The sequence below is a fragment of the Bubalus bubalis genome, chromosome 2, assembly GCF_019923935.1.
Source record: "Bubalus bubalis isolate 160015118507 breed Murrah chromosome 2, NDDB_SH_1, whole genome shotgun sequence".
NCBI lineage: Eukaryota > Metazoa > Chordata > Mammalia > Artiodactyla > Bovidae > Bubalus > Bubalus bubalis.
The window spans coordinates 181,838,881-181,860,157 of NC_059158.1; the positions used below are offsets into that span (position 1 = coordinate 181,838,881).

At 36.6% G+C, this 21,277-nt stretch overlaps 1 protein-coding gene across 2 annotated transcripts in view; it reads right to left on the reverse strand.

Moving 5' to 3' along the window:
• The window catches only part of KDM1A (lysine demethylase 1A), a 66,090-nt gene that overhangs the window by 29,124 nt on the left and 15,689 nt on the right, over window positions 1-21,277 (reverse strand). Inside the window, exons 3-6 of one of the 2 annotated variants that reach the window (XM_006056545.4) lie at window positions 11,370-11,429; window positions 4,510-4,643; window positions 1,294-1,372; window positions 556-648 (exon numbers count right to left, since the gene is read on the reverse strand). In XM_006056545.4, coding sequence (XP_006056607.4) covers window positions 556-648; window positions 1,294-1,372; window positions 4,510-4,643; window positions 11,370-11,429 — 366 coding nt within the window. The remainder of the gene's footprint in view (window positions 1-555; window positions 649-1,293; window positions 1,373-4,509; window positions 4,644-11,369; window positions 11,430-21,277) is intronic. The other variant, XM_025278755.3, reaches the window with a different exon arrangement.

The window sequence follows — 21,277 nt, forward strand, 5'->3', positions numbered from 1 at the left end:
TTCTCCAGGCAAGAATATTGGAGGGGGTTGCCAGGCCCTCCTCCACAGGATTGTCCCAACCCAGGGATCGAACCCAGGTGTCCCACATTGCAGGCAGATTCTTTACCATCTGAGTCACCAGGGAAGTGCAAATAAACAGATAGATGTATTAATTCTCAGATTATCCCTATCTTCTGATTCCTGGCAGACATTATCCAGACACCATTAAAGGGGTAAACAGCATTAAAAAAAATAAAAATGCAACTCTTATCACTGCATTAAAGAACTGCTCAATGAGAGAAAACAAACCTCCTACTTTCATAACTGATTTTTCATTTTTAATAAACTATTTTTATTTTTTCTTAAATTGGAAATTCATCTCTTTTACCAAGTATTTATCAAACCAAAAATTATAGGAAATTCATATTTATAAGGAGATTTTACTTTAAATTTGACTTATAAGAAGATAAGCTTGGGAATATTCTGGCTGTAAATATGGATCAGAAATCAAAATAAAATGGTAAAAGCCTTCTGGAATCTAATCTAAAACAATGAAATTCATTGGCCAGTCCTTACTTGGGAGGGGCTTTATCCTCTTATAGATGCCGAAGTTGATAAGACCATGACGCTCTAAATAACTGTGAACTCGGTGGACAAGCACAGTATCACCTGCAGAAAAATGAATTTAAATACAAGTTTATCTTTTTAGCACTTTAAATGGAAAACTCTGATTCTTCTTTATTTCTCCATCATGAAGTCATTCTATTCATCTTTTCCCTAAGCTTCAAGTCATATGACTCCTTTAGGAAAGTGATGTGAGAAGTGTTAAGTCTGTGTGGTAGTCCAAAATGCCTGTCACATAATCTTCAATTTTTAAGAATGACATCCCAATACAGATGAAATGAAGGACAAAACCAACCCTTTAAATAGTAGTAGTGTGCTCATTTACTTTGGGAAAATCTTTACAAGACCATTGGTGGCAAGTGGCAAATGAAAAAGCCAAATATACAGCCAACTGAATGCCGCCAAACTGCTCTGTGGATTAAAGCTGGAACACAGGTCTGGAGAGATTATTAGCAATTTCTTGAACTCATTCACCTATCAACACAAATAAAAATTCAGAAGAACAATTACAAACACACAAAACAGTTTTGCTAAAAGGCTCACTTTTGCACAGCACAGGTGTGAAATAAAATGAATATATGTATGAAAATTAATTAACAAATTCAATATCAAGGAGCCATGAGCTTCTGCAAGAAAATATCAATTTTCACAATCCGGTTCAAGACCAGTCCTATGGAACATACTACTCACTGTTGTAAGGCGCTTCTAATTGCTGGAGAGTGGCCTCGAATGTCAGCTGAATCTTTGGATTATCCAACCACAACTGCAACTGTAATCGAATGACAGAAAATCGTGTTACATACAAATAGACATGTACTATTTGATTGCCTCAAATATGGATTTTCCTTTCAATGAAACAGTAAGGGTTTTATTTCTGACAAAGAAACTAATGAAACACAAAACCATGGCAAATGAGTGAATAATTAAAGAAGCTGGGAAATATCTGGCCTACCAAGTAACTTGTCAAAATCATTCAGCTTGGGAGCAACAAGGATTTAAACCTGGATTAGATATCTCCAGAGATACTGAGTTGATACAAAATTAAATGATCAATTAGATATGTGGTGATGTGTGTGTGCAAAAGGTAACTCCTCAGTTATTAGCCTGCACAACTAAATGCATTGGTATACCATTTACTGAATGAGGGACACTGAAATAAGAGATCATGAGTTGAGTTTAAAGACAATAAGAGGAGCTGAAAGACTGGCATCCAGATACGTAGCTGGGGTTCAGGGAGTTGAGGTTTAGAGCCTCTTGCTTATGGGTATAACTGAAGTCAAGTGTGCAGAAGAAGGGTTCCTAGCAGGAAAGAACAGGGGAGAGAGGAGAGGACCTTAAGGACTTCCAACCAGTTCCCATAGTTGGCCTGTTGTTAAGGACAACCCTACAAATCATTCAGAGAAGACAACAACCAGTGAAGCAAGAGAAAAACTAGAATACTGTGTTAAGCTAAGGAAGCTGTGTATTTAAGAAAGGAGTCAATTATTTCCAATACTGCTGGAAAAGCAGTAAAATGAGGAATGACAAATATTAAGGTACAATCAATGGCCTCTAACATGAATTCTCTTCTACAAAAGGCAAGACCAGCGGAATACTATCATATTTAAATCTTAGCTAAAAGTTAATAAATACTGCTCCATCAAATTTCAAAGGAGTTAATGTGTAAATAAATTCAGTTACAAAGAGATATGACCAAATTCATATGGACCCTCTGCTTTTCTCTGTGGCTACTGTCAAAAGGAAAATGGAATTCTTCAATCATGCCGTGGGCCCAAGCCCATCAAATTTCAACATAAGCCTTTTTCCTCCTTCCATCTTATAATACAAAGCTCACATCACAAGTTCTAGTTGAATAATTCTAAAATTGTGGTTTTAAAATCTGGAAGCAAAGGATGCAATTTAACATGAGACAAGTGACACAGTTCTTATAGGAAAGAATGACTTAAATTCTGTTTTATAGCCAGAGACCACAACTCTAAACCTGCGCTTAGTCCTTCCTCAAATCTGGACTTCTGTCACAGGGAATGAAGCAGAGGAAACAGCGATTGCTATAAATCTACCACTGAAGTTCAAGTAAAAAGTGAAAACTTCCCTCAGATGAAACAACAAAATGACAATTTTGTCTGAAATCTACTTAGAACAAATGTTAACAAGCTATACACAGAAGCTGATTCAATTATAAGACAAATCAGCCTCAAAAATGCACATTAAGACTTTTCCATTCACTTTTTAAAAAACACCCAATTTTTTCTTCACAAAAAGAACCTTTATTCACTACTACACAAACCTACCAATCACTCTAGCTAAATAGCATCTAACAATCCAAATTTAGCAGTAGTTTTACAATCTAATGGTCAAAATAAAGATGTTAGTGGTGAATAAAAAGACATCTCTGAGTATCTATTCAGCTATATCCAAAATAGCTGAAATTCAACATGAATTTCTTCTACTCTGTTTTACCAGAGTATAACTAATGGAGCTTCCCTGGTGGCTCGGCCAGCAGGTAAAGAATCTGCCTGCATTGCAGCCGACCCTGGTTCAATCCCTGAGTCGGGAAGATTCCCCGGAGAAAAGAATGGCTCTTGCCTTGAGAATTCCAGTATTCTTGCCTTGAGAATTCCATGGACAGAGGAGCCTGGCAGGCTATGTCCATGGGGTCGCAAAGAGCTGGACACGACTGAAGTGACTAACATTTTCACTTTCAGAGTTTAACAAATATGTTCTGAACAGTATATGGTTAAAGAATTTCTGATGGGACTTCCCTGGTGGTCCAGTGGCTAAGACTGTGTTCCCAAAGCAGGGTACCCGGGTTTGATTCCTAGTCAGGGAACTAGATCCCACAGGCCAACTAAGACCCCAGGGCAGCCAAATTAAAAAAAAAAAAAAAAAAAAAACCTTCAGACGAATAAAGAACGTAAAAGAAAAATTCACAGAAGAAATGCGAATGACTAACAAATATGAAAAAGCAATCAGCCTAAGTAATCAAAGAAATGGAAGATAAATGAAATGATCTTGGCCTACTACAGCAGCAAAGATTATCATCAATCAGACCATAAAACCTGCCTGCAATGCAGGAGACCCGAGTTCAGATCCCTGTGTTGAAAAGATCCCCTGAAGAAGGCAATGGCTACCCATTCCAGTATTCTTGCCTGGAAAATCCCATGAACAGAGGAGCCTGGTGGGTTACGGTCCATGGGGTCGCAAAGCGTTGGACATGACTGAACAACTAACACTTTCACTTTCACTCAATGAGGGCATTAACTGGGTCAGGTTCTCTGGGAAGTAATCTGACAACATGTATCAAATCTTAAAAAGTGTTCATACTTTTTGACAAAGTAGTTTTCCTTCTAGAACTCTATCTAGAATTCTATCATAAGGAAATAATCAGAGATGAGAGTCAACAATGCATAAAGCTGTTCAGAGCTTCACTTTAATAAGTAAAATGGACATTTAACTGCCCAACAGTTAAAAGTATGACCCACCTATCAAATAAATATTACACAGATATTAAAAACAATCATTTAGCCAGAGGAAGATGATGACCCAGATGAGCAGAACAGAATAAGGGCTTCTCTTATGCTGAGAAGGAAAGACAAAGTGACTATTTTTAAAGTATATTTTTAAAAAGCTTATAAAGATTCTTATCGTGTGTTTATAAGGTTACTGAAGAATGAAAAGAATCCAAAGAATGCATGGAAAGAGGAGCTCAATTTTGTAAGAAAAATTATACACATTTAAAAAAATACCTAGAGGAAAAAAACTAATTTTTAACAGTGTTTATCTCTGGATAATAGTATTATAGATAACTTAAAAATTCTTTCCTCTCTACTTCCCCCCCCGTATTCTATATAAAGTAATATGTACCTTTTAGAATTCAGGTGGAAAAAAGCTAACAAGGAAACTTACTGTGCGATTTCTAATGAACAGAAAAACCTTCTGGGTCTGCTGTGGTCCACTGATGATATCCGGAAAACAGGCTGCTTCTTGAGAAGTCATTCGGTCATGAGGAAGTCTACTCTGGAAAGCTGCACCCTCCACACCTAGCAAAAAAAAAGCAAAGGGTTTCTGGGAAACATGCAAGTGAATATAGAACTAGGGATAATGATTATGCCTCAAACTCCTTTTCTGCCTGAAGAACTTCTGTAGAGCTTTGGCTTGTTCACAGACTGATCTCACTTCCTTTTTAAAAAAACAACTTTCAATTTGCTCAAAAGCTGAAAACACCCTTAAAAAGTAGTCATTCTTTTGAGCTTAACATTCCTAAAATCAGTTTACTAATGAGAGAAACAATATACGTTAAAAAAACGTAACAAGGCATTTAGAATCTTCTTCATCCACAAAAAGCTTTAAAATACTTGAGGACACTCTTAACTAAAATTAGCACTATTAACAGTATATAATAAATGTTAAAACTAAAGAATAAGAGTAAAGGAGAAAAGACTAACAAGAAAGCAAAAGAGGCTATGGAATGAAAAACACAATCACATACTTTTTTTAGGACAACAACAGGGAACATGAAGAGGATCTAACGTTTAATAACGAACATATGGTCTCATCAACAGCACCATCCACTAGTTCTCATAATTCAACTGCTGGCAAGCAATGAGAGAAACTAAGGCGACTACAATGAAGAGACAAAAGAAAGCAAGAAATCCATCTTTTCTGGTAGAAACACTAGAAATGCTTTACTATTAACTGCAAGTAAAATATGTTACTGTATATACTATATTAAGTCAGTTCAGTCCCTCAGTCGTGTCCAACTCTTTGTGACCCCATAAATCGCAGAACGCCAGGCCTCCCTGTCCATCACAAACTCCCAGAGTTCACTCAAACTCATGTCCATCGAGTTGGTGATGCCATCCAGCCATCTCATTCTCTGTCGTCCCCTTCTCCTCCTGCCCCCAATCCCTCCCAGCATCAGTCTTTTCCAATGAGTCAGCTCTTTGCATCAGTTGGCAAAACCATTGGAGTTTCAGCTTTAGCATCAGTCCTTCCAATGAACACCCAGGACTGATCTCCTTCAGAATGGACTGGTTGGATCTCCTTGCAGTCCAAGGGACTCTCAAGAGTCTTCTCCAACACCACAGTTCAAAAGCATCAATTCTTTGGTGCTCAGCCTTCTTCACAGTCCAACTCTCACATCCATACATGACCACTGGAAAAACCACAGCCTTGATAGACGAACCTCTGTTGGCAGAGTAATGAATGTCTCTGCTTTTGAATATGCTATCTAGGTTGGTCATAACTTTCCTTCCAAGGAGTAAGCGTCTTTTAACTTCATGGCTGCAGTCACCATCTGCAGTGAGTTTGGAGCCCCCAAAAATAAAGTCTGACACTGTTTCCACTGTTTCCCCATCTGTTTCCCATGAAGTGATGGGACCAGAAGCCATGATCTTAGTTTTCTCAATGTTGAGCTTTAAGCCAATTTTTCACTCTCCTCTTTCACTTTCATCAAGAGGCTTTTGAGTTCCTCTTCACTTTCTACCATAAGGGTGGTGTCATCTGCATATCTGAGGTTATTGATATTTCTTCCAGCAATCTTGATTCCAGCTGGTGCTGCTTCCAGCCCAGCGTTTCTCATGATGTACTCTGCATAGAAGTTAAATAAGCAGGGTGACAATATACAGCCTTGACGTACTCCTTTTCCTATGTGGAACCAGTCTGTTGTTCCATGTCCAGTTCTAACTGTTGCTTCCTGACCTGCATATAGGTTTCTCAAGAGGCAGGTCAGGTGGTCTGGTATTCCCATCTCTTTCAGAATTGTCCACAGTTTATTGTGATCCACACAGTCAAAGGCTTTGGCATAGTCAATAAAGCAGAAATAAATGTTTTTCTGGAACTCTCTTGCTTTTTTGACGATCCAGCGGATGTTGGCAATTTGATCTCTGGTTCCTCTGCCTTTTCTAAAACCAGCTTGAACACCTGGAAGTTCACGGTTCACGTATTGCTGAAGCCTGGCTTAGAGAATTTTGAGCATTACTTTACTAGCGTGTGAGATGAGTGCAATTGTGCGGTAGTTTGAGCATTCTTTGGCATTGCCTTTCTTTGGGATTGGAATGAAAACTGACCTTTTCCAGTCCTGTGGCCACTGCTGAGTTTTCCAAATTTGCTGGCACATTGAGTGCAGCACTTTCACAGCATCACCTTTTAGGATTTGAAATAGCTCAACTGGAATTCCATCACCTCCACTAGCTTTGTTTGTAGTGATGCTTCCTAAGGCCCACTTGACTTCCCATTCCAGGATGTCTGGCTCTAGGTGAGTGAAAGTACTACATATACATATATATAATGTATTTAACAAGTTTAAGTCTTAAATTGGGTATTAAATTGAAATTTTTATAAGCTGGGGGTTAAGTACATCTTTATAAGATGTCCTAAGAAATACATTTCATATATTTTACTTTTATTTCTAAGATGATCTTCCCCTGCTAGTCCACGGGTTAGGATTTGGTGCTCTCTATCTAGGGTGATCTTATAAATATACACTTAACCATCAGCTTCTGCACATATCAAGACACAATTTAAAGAGTTTAAAAATTCAGTACCATTGAAGTAATTATGTAAGTAATAAAATAGGTACCAGATATCCATATTTAATCATTTAAAAGCACAAAAAAACAAGAAGTTGGAAGCACTGATGATGGAAGCAACACTAAAGAAAAGGCATTAGTGAGATCAGGAGAACAAAAAGAAGAAAGCAGGCAAGGTGGGGCTCAGAGAACCACAGTTAAGCTACTGAGGCTCTGTTTCCGTAAAGATGTCTAAACACGATTTAGAAAAAAACAATGATTAACAAGAGGATAAGCAAAAATGCCCAATGCTACTCTACCTTAGGGAATGCTGTTCTTGGAGACAAACATTAAAACCCATTCATCCACAGTAAGTAATGAGGGCACAAATAATGTATTCACAACACTAGATCAAATTAATAATCCTCATAGTCAATGAATCACAACCTAAAATTAAAGACTCTCAGGGAAATTATTCTCTAAGAAAAAAAACAAAAAAAAACGGCCATACTGTGGAGGGTAGAGCAGGAAATCAAGGCATGAAAAGAAGAAATGCTGACTATCAGAAGTAAACTGATAGTTTCTGTAAACTGAAAGTTTCCAATACTTTACAGCTTCCAAGTCCCCAGTCCTGTATTACCAAATCATAATAAATAAACTAAACGAAAAATAAAGCCAAGTCTAAAAATATGTCACATTTATAAGAAATATTATCTACTCCTGAGTATTTGAACCAAATATAGGTTATATCTTGGTATATTTCATGAGTATATACTATTAACAAGAAAACCAATGAACTCTATAAACTTTACTTCTCCTTCCCCAAAACAGGGCAGTTTTCTTTCTTAGTTATATATCTTCTATACATATGTTTAATAAGTGGTCCCTGACTATCAATGCCATTGCAAAATACTACTGTCATGACAGCCAGAAAAACCATGTGTGTGTGTGGGGGGGGAAGGGGGGGAGACCCACTAAATTTTACATTATATATGGTTTCTCATTCCAAGTGTTATCAACAGAAATCACTTTAATATAGTTGTCTAATTTGAGAAATCTGGAGAAAATGTAACAAGAAATTTTATATCAGTCACGAGTTTTAAATTATCTTTTGATCAAACATCAAAAGTTTAACAAAAGGAATTAAAGAAGCCCAAAGTTGTAACATTAATGTACATGTGGAATAACAATATTCTCCATCCCTAACTTCTGCATAATAGCTAAAAAAAAAAAAAAAAGCCCAATTATTCTTAAAATTAAAGTTTTAAAAAATGAAAAACGGACTAAATTACTAAAAATTACTTTAGTAATTACTAAATTACTAAAAATTCTCAGTAATTACTGACTTCCTTCTAGCTTTTAAGGATGAGACTAGTATTTCAAAGAAGGAAACCATTATCAAAATCAAGATGAAAAGTACAAGATTTAAAAATCTAACTTTTCCCCAAAGAAACAAAAAATTTGGAAATTAAACTGCTCAGACACTAAATCAAAACATTCTTTCTTTTAAAAATATTCCAAAATGAACAGACCACTATCTCCTTTAAAGGGGAGAATCTTACAGAATACAATTGTCTTTAACAACATCATTATTAAAAGTATCAGTAGTACACACAATTCACAAGTAATTTACACTTGGCTCTGGAATAGTTTTATACTTTGGTGTCTGTGTGTACTTAACAGAGCCTGGTATTCTGGAAATTCAGAATGTTTCAAAGACATTTTTAAAAGCCCCAAGGTTGCCTACATACCAGTCTTGCCCTCTGTTTGTCTTACCACTTCAACACAGGGTATTTCCAGCATCACCTTTCAAAATGCAGTCATGCTAAAGCTTAACTGCCCTGTCTAAGGGTCTGACTGGCTCATACTTTCTCTGAAAACAAAGTAAAAGTAGTTACATATTTAAGGGAATGGCTTAGACCTTTCCGGATCTATTAATTAGACAGAAAAAGGGAGGGGGAAAGTGAGGCTCTAGGACCTCTATTCCATGAAACCATTTCCCTCCAATTCTGTTAGAACACAGGCAGCATCTTGAATAAAGTAACAGAGATATGACAACAGAAAAGAAAAGAAGAACTCCATGAGAGTTTCTTGGCTTTCCCACCTTCATTAAAGTAGATAAAATTTACCTATAACTAGATTTCTAGCTAAAGGATGGAAACAAGAGCCTGCTAAGAAGTACATATAAACTTCCTAAAATCAGTAACTGCGGAGGCACCACGTGTTAGCGTTAGTCAGTCAGGTTTGACTCTTCAACCCCAGGGACCGTAGCCCGCCAGGCTCCTGTGACCACGGAATTCTCCAGGCAAGAATACTGGAGTGGGTAGCCATGCCCTTCTCCAGGGGATTTTCCCGACCCAGGGATCAAACCTGGGTCTCCTGCACTGCAGGCATATTCTTTACCGTCTGAGCCATCAGGGAAGCCCTGATGCACTATATCCAGTCTAATAATAGCTTAAAAATAAAAGAATAAAAAGACAGAAAAAGGAAGAAAAAGGAGAGCATTTCTTATGCTTTAGATTTTTAATTTTTAGGGTAAATGCACACTTTAAATGATTCTATGAGGCAGAGTGTAAGGAACAGTATATGCATAAGAAACAAGACCCCTGGGTTCTCACTCCTCCACTGCTGGTATATTCCTGGCCAAGTCATTTAACTTTGTGTTTCAGGACCTAAATGATAAAACAGGGGTGATACAAACACCATATGTTTGAAGGCAGAAAACTAGGTAAGATGACCTCAAGTTCCCCACTAACTTTTAAGGTTTAGGATGTAAATACCAACTTGATGTGATTTTTTAAGGTCAAGATATGATACTGGTCCCAAGATACTCATGAGGGTCACATGGTTTTGTTAAGAGAAGAATACTGATTACTTATAAGCATACTTTTCTAACTCAGACTGATCATATCACAAATGCATGCTTCTGAACAAGCTGTACAAGATGAAGATCTGAAGAGACCTTGACGGGTTCAGAATAGTCACCACCATTCCTGGACACCTAAAGCTCACGTTCTACTAATATTAAATTAGTAGCACCAGTTTTGTATGGAAGTCTGCTTTTACTTTCTTAAGCGAAAGAATAAGTTTATTAATTATTCATGTAAAAACAAAAAGCAACAAGAAAACTCTATTTCTTCAAGATTAAAAGTTCTAAAAGCTATCCCTGCTCCTCGGCAGTTCCATGGAAGATCCAATCATGCATCATTTGACGAAAAGCATTGTTGAAGATTTATCTGCCAGATAAATGAGAATTTTAACTCCTCTAAGACAACCATGTACTGATTATCAAACTTCAATTCTTTGGACAGCATTTAAAGAAGTCTACTTCTAACATTCTGGATCCCCTAGATACTACCACTGAAGTATCTTTGATCCAAGAGAGTAAAATACAAATATTCCCTGGACCTGCTGTACACAAATTGTAATAAATAATTTTGAAGTAGATTTAAGAGTTGAAAAGTGACAAACTCCAAAAGTGATACCTATTCCAAGTCTATCAAAATGTACATGCAAAATAGTTTTGAGCACTGGCATATACAATAACATCCTTTAAGAGGTAAAGGATGAAATCCAGACAACTCTACTTTGGATTCCTGGAACAAACTTTAATTGTTCCAAATGGGCCCCTATAAATCATTTAACCCTTTAATTTTTCCTAGAAGTTAAAAATCTCATAGTTTGGTCTGAAAATAAAGAGCACTTTGAGCAGACTTTTTTAAAAAATTAATTTTCATGTGAGAAACAAAATGTTTAAAACTGAAAAATTAATTATGTAATAATGTTAGTTGAAAAAACTGTATCCAATACCACTTAACAATCATTTCTAAAGAGTCACTTGCCCACATAATTCCTTTGACTAATCTTAGAATGCCTTTCCATCCTATTTTTCAGTCTATGGCTTCCCCTCTCTGTGTATTATTAAGTTATAGTTCTGTGTAAAGGTCCCATGATTCCTAAGCTATGTTTTATATCATGCTTGCTGTTACTATAAAGTCTGCTGGGGAGAAAAGTACCCGCCATCTCCTCAAAAACATGAAGAAGAATGGAGGGCTGAGATCGGCCTGAGGACTTCAAAAGATTTTGCTTGCCTTTGTTCTGGCTACACTTTCTATTATACTACTCTATCCTGTGGCTTATAGTTCTTCCCTTGCGCTTCTGGCTAAAATGTGGGTACCACAGCCAAAGACACTAGCAAGCATCAATCCCTGACTTGGCGGCTCTTGCTAAGTGGCAAGCATCTAATGCCACCCTCACCTGATGCTTGGCCGTCTCCATACCCTCCAGAACTGTCGTCTTGAAGTCCTCCTGCTTGCCCTGTGGAAGGAAAGAGGAGAACTCAGGGACCTTACTCCATAAATTGAGATAATATCTGGACATATAGTTGGGATAATATCTGGCCTAACAGTTGGTGACTCATGACTTCACCACCAACTAGTAAACCCATATTCAGAGAGCTCTTTCTTCTGGAATCAAGGCCCAGGGAATCACATTATAGTCTTCCAAATTCTGGTCAGGAAATGTCAACTTTGCATGCTGATTCTTGTTGAAAGGTAGCAGAACAAAGTACGTAGTATTTCTCATTGCTAAATCCTTGCTGTCAGTCTTAACAGTCAAGACTGGATGGGGAAAAGGGCTTCCAAATGTCTTACTACTTATTGCTAGACTGAGAGTGGGTGTGGTATGGGCTCTAGGATCTGGAGTTGCAACAATTCAGCATTCGCTCAATGTCTCTTAAACTTTACCTTTCTACCTAAAAAGTATATATATATACACACACACATATATATAAGAAAACAAGCAAAAGATGTAATTTTAATGAGAAATTCTCCCCTTGACTTCAAAGAAAGGATAATAACTACAAGATTCAGTTCCACAAGAAGTTTCATTCGCTATACATACTACACAGTGCCAGATGGGAACATGCCAGAGCTTCCTTAGAAAACTTTAAAACACAACATAAGACAGCTTGTGGTTATATGCCAAGTACTGTAGAGAGACACAAGGGGAAAGGCTGAAGCAGGGAAGATTGTGGGGGAGCATCTACCTCAAGCTACACAATAAGCCTGCTAAGAAATTTTCTGTATTAATTAATGTACAAATAGCTTCAAGAAAAGTATCACAGCTTGAAAGTTCAATCTGAGAAAGTTAGATCAGCTTCAAGACTCTTCCAAAGTCAATCACCAAGACAGATGTAACGGTCATCTTAAGCTTCCAGCCACCTGATACACTATGGGAAAACCACAGTGTGATCTTTGGAAGATATGAGACACCATCCCCAAAAGATCTAAAACTTGACAAGCTTCATTAAACAGTTTAAAAGAATCTCAACTAGAGAGCAGATTGATTATTCCATCATTTGAGTTGAGAGAGCAGGAAAATAAAACTAACATTACCCCCTTACTGTAAGAACAATCCTGACTGTGATAACACTTTCATCTTTAAGTGTATGAAGGCATTCAGACATAAATGATTTTTTACCATGTCATAATATGCTGCTAGATGATCTGCTCTGAAAGGAGAATAGAATCTCATTATAAAATTATTTTACATTGCTCTTGCATGAAAAGTGTCCTTTAGGTTCCAGAGGATTATGCTTCTCAGACAAGTTACAAGGTGTGTGATCTATTGTTTACAGCCTTTGTAAAAGGGCTTATACGTATGAAGAGATAACTCTAATTATGAAATCCAATCTGTAAACCTATCTTGAAAATGCAAGCTCTACATTTAATATTTTAAAGTTTAAGTAAAAAAATGTTCATTCTTAATAAACACAGATTAATTAATTTAAAAAACTTTCAGGGTTGGAAAGTTTCTGAGTAAAAATTATTGTCATAATTTTGTTTGGTTCCAAAATAGAACCAAACTAGATCAGAAAATTAAACTATATTTTAGAAAAGAGAGGAAAGGGGCTCAAAACAATGAAATCATTTCCAAGAAGAACATTTCGGTATTAGAAATAATAATATAGCTCTTCTTTCGCAAATTATGTTCCTGGCTTAACAAAGAATGAAAATAACCATCTCTTGTCATGATGGCATCTGATCACTTCTTAATAAGTAAAAACAAAAAACACCTTCAAGCCTGCCATTAAGTATTAATTATTTTAATCCTATTTCTATGATTTTCCTTCTTCTCCCACTACATGTCATACAACATGCTATGTACTTTATTGACCAATTTTTTCTATCAATGGTACTTCATAGAAATATGGAGTTCTTACCCCTGACTTACATACTCAGAAGGTCAACAAGGTAAGGCAATCTTTTTTGTCTTCTGGTTTTGAAGAGGAACTAACAAAATTCTTATAAAGACACTGTTTTCTTTCTTTTTTTTTTTTTGCGACTGTTCTTTGATTAAAAAAAAAAAACTGTAGGAGAAACAAGGAAAATATTCAATATCCTGGAAAGATTTTTAAAAGGTATCTCTTATAGCAGAAGTCAAAAAAAAAAAAAAAAAAAGAAGTGAAACTCTGGGGTATTACTTAAGCAGAAAAACAGGAGAAAACCAAGCAGAAGGTGATATAAACATGTAAGAAATGATGAAAAACAAAAAGTGCTTTAAATTAGGTAAATGAACAATATATTTCTTGACAAACACTGATAACCTGCTTGAAAGTAAAGATAAGGTTGCTGTTTTCTCTCTAATCACAATACACTCCTGAGCACTGTGATGGTGAATACTTCTCCAAGACAGTGGAAAAGAGCACCATCTTTATTAGTGGTATTCTAGGCCGATTCTTCATCTTTTTTTTTTTTTTTTTTTTTTTTGCATTTTACTAGCTCTCAGATTCACTTTGCCAGAATGCTATAATATTTAAAGCACAGAATCATGCAATACAATTGGCATAAGAAACAGTTTTATAATTACATATTAATTTCCTTTATTTTTTAACAGAGTACTAATCATTTCATTAAGAAAATACACACAAAAATGGGGCTTCCCTGGTGGCTCAGATGGTAAAAAAAAAAATCTGCCTGCAAAGTAGGAGGACCCAGGTTCAATCCCTGGGTCAGGAAGCTCCCCTAGAGAAGAAAATGGCAACCCACTCCAGTATTCTTGCCTGGAGAATTCCATGGACAGAGAAGCCTGGTGGTCTATAACCCATGGGGTCGCAAAGAGTTGGACATGACTAAGTGACTAACACTTTCACACAGAAAAATGTTTGCAGCTAACTTTCCATCCAGGTAGTGTCTCTGACTAGAACACGTAAAATGCTGTATTCATTTGTTCTTTGGGTCTTTCGGGCCTAGAACTTTTCTTCTTACAGTGGTACAAAGACGTGGAACATCAGGCAAATATGGTTTTTGTTTTCCATGAGCTCAAATCCAAAACAGAAGACAGAATTATACAAACCAATTTTTAAATATTAACTTAATTTGGCATTCCTGCGTGAGAATACTTCCTGTTGTTTTTACCCCACTTCCCTCCACCACACACACACACACACACACACACACACACACACACACAATCCTCAAGTCTGAAGCACAGACTCTTAATACAGTTTACTTGTGCATATTTTCTCCAAGTTGAAAATCTTTTTGGTTTATTTTACATAGCAGTCTTTCAGTCATCCTCTAGTAAATCTGCAAATATGTTAAGTTATTCTTGAAAAACAGTGAGGTATTTTAGTTATAGTCACACTACTGAGTATTTTTTCATCTTAATTCAAACTCTCATCTTAATTCAAAACTCTTAATTCAAAATTCATACTCTTACAACATCTTCAGAGGAAGTCTGTTGCTTCCAAATATTTTCATTTAGCCAGGCATGGAAGTGAGAATTACTGGATTATTGTTCCCATTAACATACTAAACAACATATTCATCATATTTTGACTGGTTTCTTGGAAACACATTGATAATTTTTATAAACATTTTGACAAACTTCTAAATCTTAGAGGAAGCAATCGTTTTTAAACAGAAAATCAATTAATCAAAATTTTACAAAATTTACAGAATAAAAATGACTGCCAAGGATTGACTTCAATCAAACTAGCAAAGGAAAAAAAAAATCTCAATAAACCATCTTTGAATATACAAGTGTCTACTATATTAACACTCAAGTTGAATTTCTTAATAACCTCACAAATTTAATGTTTACTGAAAACCCAAACAAAAACTGCCATGCACAAAATCAAAGGTAGAATAGTGTGTGTGTGTGTGCACCCGCGTGCGCACAAGCACACTCAGTTGCATCCAACTCTTTGTGACGCCATGAACTGTAGCCTCCCAGGCTGCTCTGACCATGGAATTTTCTAGGCAAGAATACTGGAGTGGGTCGCCATTTCCTACTCCAGGGGATATTCCTGACCCAGGGATCTAACCTGAGTCTCTTCTGCCTCCTGCATTGGCAGGCAGATCCTTTACAACTACACTACCCAGGAAGACCTGAGTGCCTACTTTCAAACAGTTTATGATCTACTTGAGGAAAGATGAAAAAATACCCAGAAACTTTTATTTTTTAAGAGGAAACAAGTACAGACTTGGGGGAATCATTGAAGCTTTTCTGAACAAATCCAGAGAGATTTGGAGAGACTGGGGGTGGGGGGAGCAGTGAAACCACTGGCATGGGCCGAAACATTTACAAAAGCAAGGAGAAAAGCACAGATATGGTATGTGCAAAGAACTACACACAGCATGCTGCTTAATGAAGGAGAAGATCTCAAAGAGCAGTGGGAAACACACAGGATAGGCAAAAATGCACCCCCTGCAGGGCCAAAGCTTAAACTTGGTCTTATTAGTAATGCAGGAGAACAGTATGATTTTTACCAAGAAAGCAATAAAACAAGTGACATTTTAATTAAACTAATCTGGTCACTTTGTACCAGATAGATCAGAGGGGAAAGGTGATCTAGATGAAGGAGATTCAATAGAAAGACTACTGAAATAATTTGGATATGAAGCAAAATCCACTAAAATTAAAAAGGAGAGAGTAAAAATGGATGAGGCATATAACAAGTTGAAGAAACTGTGCACAGGAAGACACGACTTTTCAAGAGATTTGATGAAAGAGATAAGGGAATTTCAAGATGACTGCAAGCTTCCAAAGTTCAGGAGAATGGACTTCAGTAATAATAAAATGTATAAACAGTAAATCTGGGAGACAGTTTAGTAAAATTAAATGGGCTCAGACAGTAAAGCGTCTGTCTACAATGCAGAAGACCCAGGCTCAATCCCTGGGTGGGGAAGATCTTCTGGAGAAGAAAATGGCATCCCACTCCAGTACTCTTGCCTGGAAAATCCCATGGATGGAAGAGCCTGGTAGGCTACAGTCCATGGGGTCGCAAAGAGTCGGATACGACTGAATGACTTCACTTCACTCTAAAGATGGTGGGAAATTAAAGACTGGAGCTCACAAGTGAGAATGGGACTAAGAAATTTCAAATTAGCATGGAGGTAAAAGAGCCTGAAGCAGCTATATGTTCATCTCATAAGGAAAGACACAGTTTCCAAGAGGAACTGGTCCATGTAAATGACAAAAAAAAAAAAAAAAAAAAAAAATTGAGGAAAAACTGAGTTATTGGTGACCATCACCAACTACTTCATGCTGCCTTTCTGTCCTTGCTTTAGTGAGAGGTGGCTTAAAAATGGTATATACTCTTTTCTGCTAACTTTTTTACTATGATTTTCAGCAGAAGAATAAATGATCTATAGCAGCTGAAAGAAATGTAAGGGCTCAGAAAGGTAGATCTAAATTAGCCTAAAGGAGCCTCAGGGGTTCTTTTGAAGTACATCAAAGGCATTTAAAAACACCTTTTTTCAGTGGTCATGTATGGATGTGAGAGTTGGACTGTGAAGAAAGCTGAGCGCCGAAGAATTGATGCTTTTGAACTGTGGTGTTGGAGAAGACTCTTCAGAGTCCCTTGGACTGCAAGGAGATCCAACCAGTCCATCCTAAAGGAGATCAGTCCTGGGTGTTCTTGGAAGGACTGATGCCGAAGCTGAAACTAATACTTTGGCCACCTCCTGCGAAGAGTTGACTCATTGGAAAAGACTCTGATGCTGGGAGGGATTGGGGGCAGGAGGAGAAGGGGACGACAGAGGATGAGATGGCTGGATGGCATCACTGACTCAATGGACACAAGTTTAAGTGAACTTCGGGAGTTGGTGATGGACAGGGAGGCCTGCCGCGCTGTGATTCATGGGGTCGCAAAGAGTCGGACACGACTGAGCGACTGAACTGAACTGAACTGAACAATGACCAATGGAGAAAGGAATGGCAATCCACTCCAGTATTCTTGCCTGGAGAATTCCATGGACAGAGAAGCCTGGTGGGCTACAGTCCGTCGGGGTGGACATGACTGAGCGACTAACACACACACATCACACACAAAACACTGATCAATACTCTCCAACAAAATTAACCAAAACGAAATCTCCAATCAGAGCAGCAATTCTAGGGTTATACTGTTATTTAAATTAATGAACTAAGAATAGATAATCTTAAAGTCTGAAAAGCAAGAAAACTGCTGCCTGAGGTAGGAGCCTGCCTGGAATTTTTTCACTGTACCACTAGAAAAGGTGTAGCACAAATTTGCTCCAGAACTTAAACATGGGACACAACTGAGAAGCTCAGCAGCAGTGATCCTACATAAAAGAAAGTAAAAGCCCTACAAGCTAGGGATGAAAGCAAAGCTTTTAGAAACCAATTGCAAGAACTGAGTTCTTCACATGTTATTTCCCTCCACACTGCATACAGCAGATTTTCCTTATTTTGTTTCAAAATCTTGGTTTGTAGTTTACTTTTCAAAATGTTGCAAGGAAAATCTACAATTTGGATGCTATGTTGCTCAACTACCAAGCTTAATCTATGTGTGAGTAGTTAAAAACAAAGCTCATTTTTGTAGTTATTTACCTCTTTTAAAAAGGCCAATATGGAACTTTATTCTGGACCTGCTATTAAAAGAACCATTATACCTTTACATAACTGATAACCATGAATGTACTTCCCAATAGGAGAATCCCCTTTTCCTGCTCAGGTAGGTTTTTCAGAATTCTGGCTATCTGCACCTTCCTGGGTTATGATTAGATTAAATTATACTTCCATCTGAAGTATAATTTGAGTCTACGATACTATGAAAAACATACAACTTCTTAGAAATAAATTAATCATATGTACTCTTCTATCTTCAAATATCAGAAGATGCTAAAAAATAGCAAAAGTAAAAACAATCCTACTTTCAAATGTTTAAAACCTCTGTGATCAGCAAATATGGCAAAATTTAACATGTTATATCTCAATAGTTGATACATAGGTTTACATTGTCAAGACTTGCCATTCTTCTGATGATTTAACAGATGAAAGCTTAAAGAATGATCTATCTTGCAAAGAAAGATCTATTCACATTACTGAAAATGGGCTTAAACACTTTCCAGTTTCCAAAAGTGACAGAATATATATGTCAACCTAATCCATAACCTCACCTGATTTTCTCCTGATTAAAATGCCAATCCAATGCAACTAGAGATTATCATACTAAGTGAAGCAAGTCAGAAAGACAAATGCCATATGCCATCACTTATATGTGTAATCTAAACTATAACACAAACCTACCTATGGAACAGAATCGCAGACACTGAGAACAATGTGGTTTCTGTGGCAACCTTAGTGGTTGCCAAGGGAATGGGGTTTCAGGGCGGGATGGACTGAGAGCTTGGGGTTAGCAGATGTAAGCTGTTATATACAGAATGGATAAACAATAAGGTCCTACCGTATAGCATAGAGAACTATATTCAATATCCTGTGACAAACCATAATGGAAAAGAATACTAAATAAAGAATATACATATAACTAAACATATATATATATGTACGTATAACTCAATCACTTTGCTGCACAGCAGTAATTAACACATTGTAAATCACCTATACTTCAATAAAAATACCTCCACCAATCCACTTTATTCTTGGTTCAACTCTGTGTTTAATAAATTCAAGATGTTTGTACACAAAAGTGGAGTGCATATGTTCTCATCTGATCCTCATATCAAGACCCATTTTGCAGATGACAAAATCCTCAAACTATCCTGCTCTTCTATTATCCATGATCACACCAAATAAACCATGGCAGCAAAAAGAATACAAGGAGATTATAAAAATAAAGTTGTTCAACTAAACAAATTACTGTTTTGCATTAATAGAAAATAAAGCAAAATAATAAAATAAAATCAGTCATTAAGAAAAGCGGCACAATCTCTAAAAGACCAAATATAACTTGGTAGCATCTCATTCAAAGGTTCTTATCAGCCAAAAGCAGTAAACAGTTAAAATCAAGGCTCTCAAACTGCTTCATAAAAGCCTAATTTCATTCTTTCATGTTTAAAGTACAACTTCCAAAATCCAATTTTGGGAAAAACATCTGAAAACAACTTCTGAGATCTCATCAAACTTTGAATACACTTTTACTGTATTGTTTCTTCATTACTGTCGATTAATATATCTATAAACCTAAATTGGACTGTGAATTTTTTGTAGGACTTAGTCTTCAGCCTTGAACCCTCAGAATCTAGCACCATGCCTGGAATAAAACATTATAGTTTTACAATTAATGTATGTAAAATACAGAGAATGAGCAGTTGCACATTTGAGGGAATCTTATTTTGTGTAGAAAATGTCTCTGTAATAAATTTTTCTCCTTTATACTACCAATCCCCTTCCTTGTTGGGTTTCTTTTTTTGTTTGTTTTTTAATTCTTCCAGTAAGTAAAGAAGAATCTGAAGACTTCCTTCCTTTCCACCCTTTCTGCCTCTCTCTCCAAATTCTTATTCTATAATGTAACACTTAAGGGTATTTTGCCATTGACAATAATACAGCTGTATCTTATATCAAGCTACAAATTATCTAAGAGTGGGGACCATGTAGTGGATAGTAATATACATGTTGGTCCATTTTTAGTCATCTCTCAAAATATAAAAATTTGGATGAATTGATCTAGATTACCTTTTCAGGCTGTGACATTTTCCCCCAGATCTCTAGTAAGTTATTCTGGAGCATAGTTCCAAATCAGAACACTGAAATGATGCTATACAAAAAAAAAAAAAAAAGGCAAGAAAATTAATCCTAGGTCTGTTTTCTAAATGTATGCATCACACGTCATATGATAAGAAAAATCAAATGATTTCAGGCACTCAGTTGACACTACAGGCCAAAATGGCAACATATATAACTCTTCAGGAATGAATTTCCTAGCAACTTCTATTAAATCTATAAAAGAGGGTCTGTTGCTGGGTATGGGGGCTGTGCATTTGTAGGCATGGACAGAGAGAAGCTTGGGATAAGCCAGTAGAGAGCACTTACAGCACGAAAAACAGAAATATTCACGTGAACTCTGACCGTAACTATCCATGCTGCTGAATCCGGCACTTTTACTGACTGCAATCAGTGTGACTGCCTCACAGAGAAGATGCCAGGGCATGTTGTAAACAAAGAAGAATGAAAATATAGGGACCACTTACAAATATTGGGACTGATCACTGATTTTTCCTTTTGAAGGAAGGTCCATCTTCAGCTCTTCTCTGGTCAAATTTAATTGTATCAAGGTCTAAAGCATGATCCAAAAGATTCTGTCTTTTGGATTTTTGCTGAACCAAATAAAGCAATTTACCAAATTTTTGGTCATCTATCTTTTGTCATATGGATATTTTCATTATATTATTACTTGTGATCAAATTTCACTCAGTTTTAAGCTAAATTCGTCAACCCATAAAGATACATTTGATATATTTTCTATAAATTTAGTGGGGTTTTTTGGGTATTTTTACTACTTAAGGTTACATCTCCTTTTGTGTGATTTTTAAAATATACTTTCAATCTACAGCATGATTATTACAAGATCAAGGTCCTCAAATTATTAAAACTACACAAAACTGTCATACCAGTCTCTCGTATCTCAATGTTTTATAATTTGCTTAATAGCTTACATCTCTTTCAAACACATACACCACACACATCCAAAATTATCAGGTACAATAAAGAGAAATACTTTCATTCCTGTTCTTACCAGAATCCTTAAACAAGGAGGTAAAGTGATTCTTCCCAGTCATTTAAAAAAACAGAATATTATAGAGTAGTCACTGACCAGCAAACAATATCTAACAAAATTGATTTAAAGAGTTAAACGATGGTTAATGGAAGCCTTCGAGTTTCATTATAGAGTATTA